The sequence below is a fragment of the Nematolebias whitei genome, chromosome 20 (genome assembly GCF_014905685.2).
Source record: "Nematolebias whitei isolate Nwh7 chromosome 20, NemWhi1, whole genome shotgun sequence".
Lineage (NCBI taxonomy): Eukaryota > Metazoa > Chordata > Actinopteri > Cyprinodontiformes > Rivulidae > Nematolebias > Nematolebias whitei.
In genome coordinates this window covers 28,952,733-28,956,109 of record NC_056517.1, presented here as the reverse complement: position 1 = coordinate 28,956,109, position 3,377 = coordinate 28,952,733, and the positions used below count along the sequence as shown (strand labels likewise).

The 3,377-nt window shown below is 41.8% G+C and overlaps 1 protein-coding gene across 1 annotated transcript in view; it reads left to right on the top strand.

Moving 5' to 3' along the window:
* The first annotated feature begins 1,252 nt into the window (after positions 1–1,252).
* The window catches only part of myd88 (MYD88 innate immune signal transduction adaptor), a 10,118-nt gene continuing 7,993 nt past the window's right edge, over positions 1,253–3,377 (top strand). Inside the window, exon 1 of the mRNA XM_037694075.1 lies at positions 1,253–1,666. Coding sequence (XP_037550003.1) covers positions 1,357–1,666 — 310 coding nt within the window. The 5' untranslated portion in view covers positions 1,253–1,356. The remainder of the gene's footprint in view (positions 1,667–3,377) is intronic.

The window sequence follows — 3,377 nt, the reverse complement described above, 5'->3', positions numbered from 1 at the left end:
AGACTCATGAATCTCTAACTAGAATAATCACTGTGAAAAACCATATCATGTTGCTGCTGATCTGTTTCATGTTGCTGCTGATCTGTTTCAATGTTGATGTGTTCATGCGTGCACATCTGCTCACAGACTCATGTTCATGTTTGTGGTGATGTTCAATGTTTTATGTTATGAGTGCTTAGTGTATATTTAGTTGATGTTTTTCTTAGTTCATATCTTAGATGTTATTACTGTTTTTCTTATACATTTTATTGTCGGATGTAACTGGGACCCCGTGTACATAATTTCGCTCCACCACATGTACCACATGAGGTGCGAATGACAATAAAAAAACTCTGACTCTGACTCTGATACGTCTGAGCGTGGTGGTTCTTGAAGCACTGACTCCAGCTGCAGTCCACTCTTTGTGTATCTCCCCCACATTTTGGCATGGGTTTTATTTCACAATCTTCTCCAGGGTGCGGTTATCCCTACTGCTTGTACACTTTTTATCTACCACATCGTTTCCTTCCCTTCACCTCTATATTAATGTGCTTGGACACAGAGTTCTGTGAACAGCCAGCCTCTTTAGCAACGACTTTCTGTATCTTGCCCTCCTTGTGCAAGATGTCAATGGCTGTCTTTTGGACAATTGTCAAGTCAGCAGTCCTTCCCCATGATTGTGTAGCCTACAGAACTAGATTGAGAGACCATTTAAAATTTAAAGGCCTTTGCAGGTGTTTTGAGTTAATTAGATGGTTAGAGTGTGACACCAAGTGTCTTCAATACTGAACCTTTTAACAATATTCTAATTTTCTGAGATACTGAATTTGGGGTTTTCATTAGTTGTCAATTATAATCATCAACATTAAAATAAATAAATATTTGAAATATATCAGTCTGTGTGTAATGAATGGATATTATAATATACAAGTTTCACTTTTGGAATGGATTATTATATTTTTTTTTTACTTTATTTCTTTTGGAATGGAATTACTGAAATAAATGAACTTTTTCACGATATTCTAATTTTATGACCAGCCCTGTATTTCTGCTCAGTTAAAACAGATGCTCTTCAAACAGAAACAAACAGGCCACTTCCTTTGTTTGTAAACTGATGTTTCAAATAAAGTTTAAAAAAAAAAAAAAAAAAAAGTTAGCTGGTGCTAACGGCTCTTAGCATCAGCTATGACCAACGTTAAAAAAAAAAAAAACAGGCCACTTCCTCCCTGAGTGACGCAATCAGCCGAGGTCGCACCACTTCCGGGTTCTGTCGGAAAGCGGGCTCTTCTCAGAACAGCGCTCACCGTCACGTTCGTGTTTACCATGGTCGCTTTTTGCTCGTTTTAACGCGTCCTCTCGCCGCTCTTCCTTCCAAACATGGCCTGCTCCGAGCCGGACGTGGATTTGTGGACGGTTCCTCTCGTGGCGCTGAATGTGACGGTGAGGAAAAAGTTGGGGCTCTACCTGAACCCCAAACACACGGTGGCCGCCGACTGGATGGAGGTGGCCGAGGAAATGGGCTTCTCTTACCTGGAGATAGAGAACCACAAGTCGGTGAAAAACCCCACCAAGGCCGTCCTGGAGGAGTGGGCCGCTCGGAACTCTGATGCATCGGTGGGAAAGTTGCTGTCGATCCTCGAGAAGAAGGAGAGGAAAGACATCGTGGAAGATATCCGCTCCTTAATAGGTAATGATTTGCCCGTGTTAGCAAAATATCTCACGACCCACTGGATGGGTTTTAATGAAAGTGGCACAAAGTAAACATTGGATGCACTCCACTTTAGGGCCAACCTGATTCAAGATGGCCGCCGCATCCACCTTAACTTGGCAAACACAAAAGTGGCTATAAATCTGAATTTTACAGATGTTGGCTGAGATTGTTTAACTTTTGAAGTCAGATTTAACCGCCACATTTAACCAACTTTAGAAAACACAAAAATGGCTTCAGGTTCATTTTTCATGTATTAAATATCACATGTTGATGTGGTAGAAGCTGAGAGCAGGGGCGATTCTAGGATCCGACCTTTAGAGGGTGCTTTGCCCCCATTCCCGACTTTGGCTTTGGCTTAAACAACCCCCACCCCCCCATGGTCAATGGTGCCAGATCTTGCCATAGAAACAAGCAACCACCTCCATGAAAACAAGCCCAACTGGCAACCCACCACATTGTGTAAAACAGTCTGTTTTTAAACGGTATAAACTCGGGGTGTAACGGTACGCTAAAATCACATTTCGGTTCGGTTCATTTTTGGTACAAAAAAAAGGCCAAAATAAAGATTTACAAAATGTTCATTTTGAAAATATGCCAAGTAAACAATACGTTTGTATAAAAATAAATAAAAGCGACCCATTTGGATGATATATTAAATAAAAGGCACTCTTTACAATTCAATTCAAAAATACTTTATTAATCCCAAAGGGAAATTATTTGTTGTTGTAACTCGTTATCCTCATTTCATTAAGAGATGTTATAGATGCTGATGGCTGTAGACAGGAAGGATCTCTTGTAAAGGTCCATCCCACAGTGGATCCTAAGAAACTGGCAGCAGATGCCGTCCGATCCGTCCACCCAGACTCGACTAGCCTCTCGGTTCCCCCCGGGCTGTAGGACCGTCCGAATGCAGGGCAGAACTCCCAGTGCGATGGCCACTCCTCCCAGCAGTCTGCCGAGCTCCTCGTTGCTGCAGACAGACAACTGTAGATGCCGAGGGACGATCCTGTCCTTCTGCTGTCATGAGCCGTGTTTCCTGCTAGTTCCGGGATCTCAGTGGTCAGGCACTCGAGCACAGCTGGCAGGTAGATGAGAATGCGTCCGCAGAACATCCTTTTCAACTCATTTGAGATTTGGGGCTGTATTTGAGATGTTAATCAGCTGCTGTTGGTGGTAGATAACTGCTTTGTTGCCATGGTTACGCATCATAAAAAAATGTCCAAAACTAAAGTCGTTTAAGTAAAAATCCTTCCTGCTGCACAGCATCCGATACCAGAGGAAACAATCATCCAAAAAATGTGATTTACATCCAGAAAAAGAGGAATTAAAGTTTCCAAAAGCAAAATCTCAGAATGAAAGTAACAGAGCTGCTCCAACATGCAGCCACCTTGAGCGGCGCAATTTACATTAAATAAATTATACTAACAATAATAAAAATCTTAATAAGTCAGAACACTAAGCAGCAACAGACTGTTTACAATCTATAAGTTTTACGTTTTTGGCCAAAAAGACCAACTTGTCCACATTTTCTGCCAAAAGTTGCAGTGACAATATCTCAGCGGTGGAGAAAACTGTTCACTATCAACAGGTGGCAGGAATGGAGAGGTAGCACTTTGCTAATAGAGAGGTAGCACTTTGCTAATAGAGAGGTAGCACTTTGCTAATAGAGAGGTAGCACTTTGCTAAT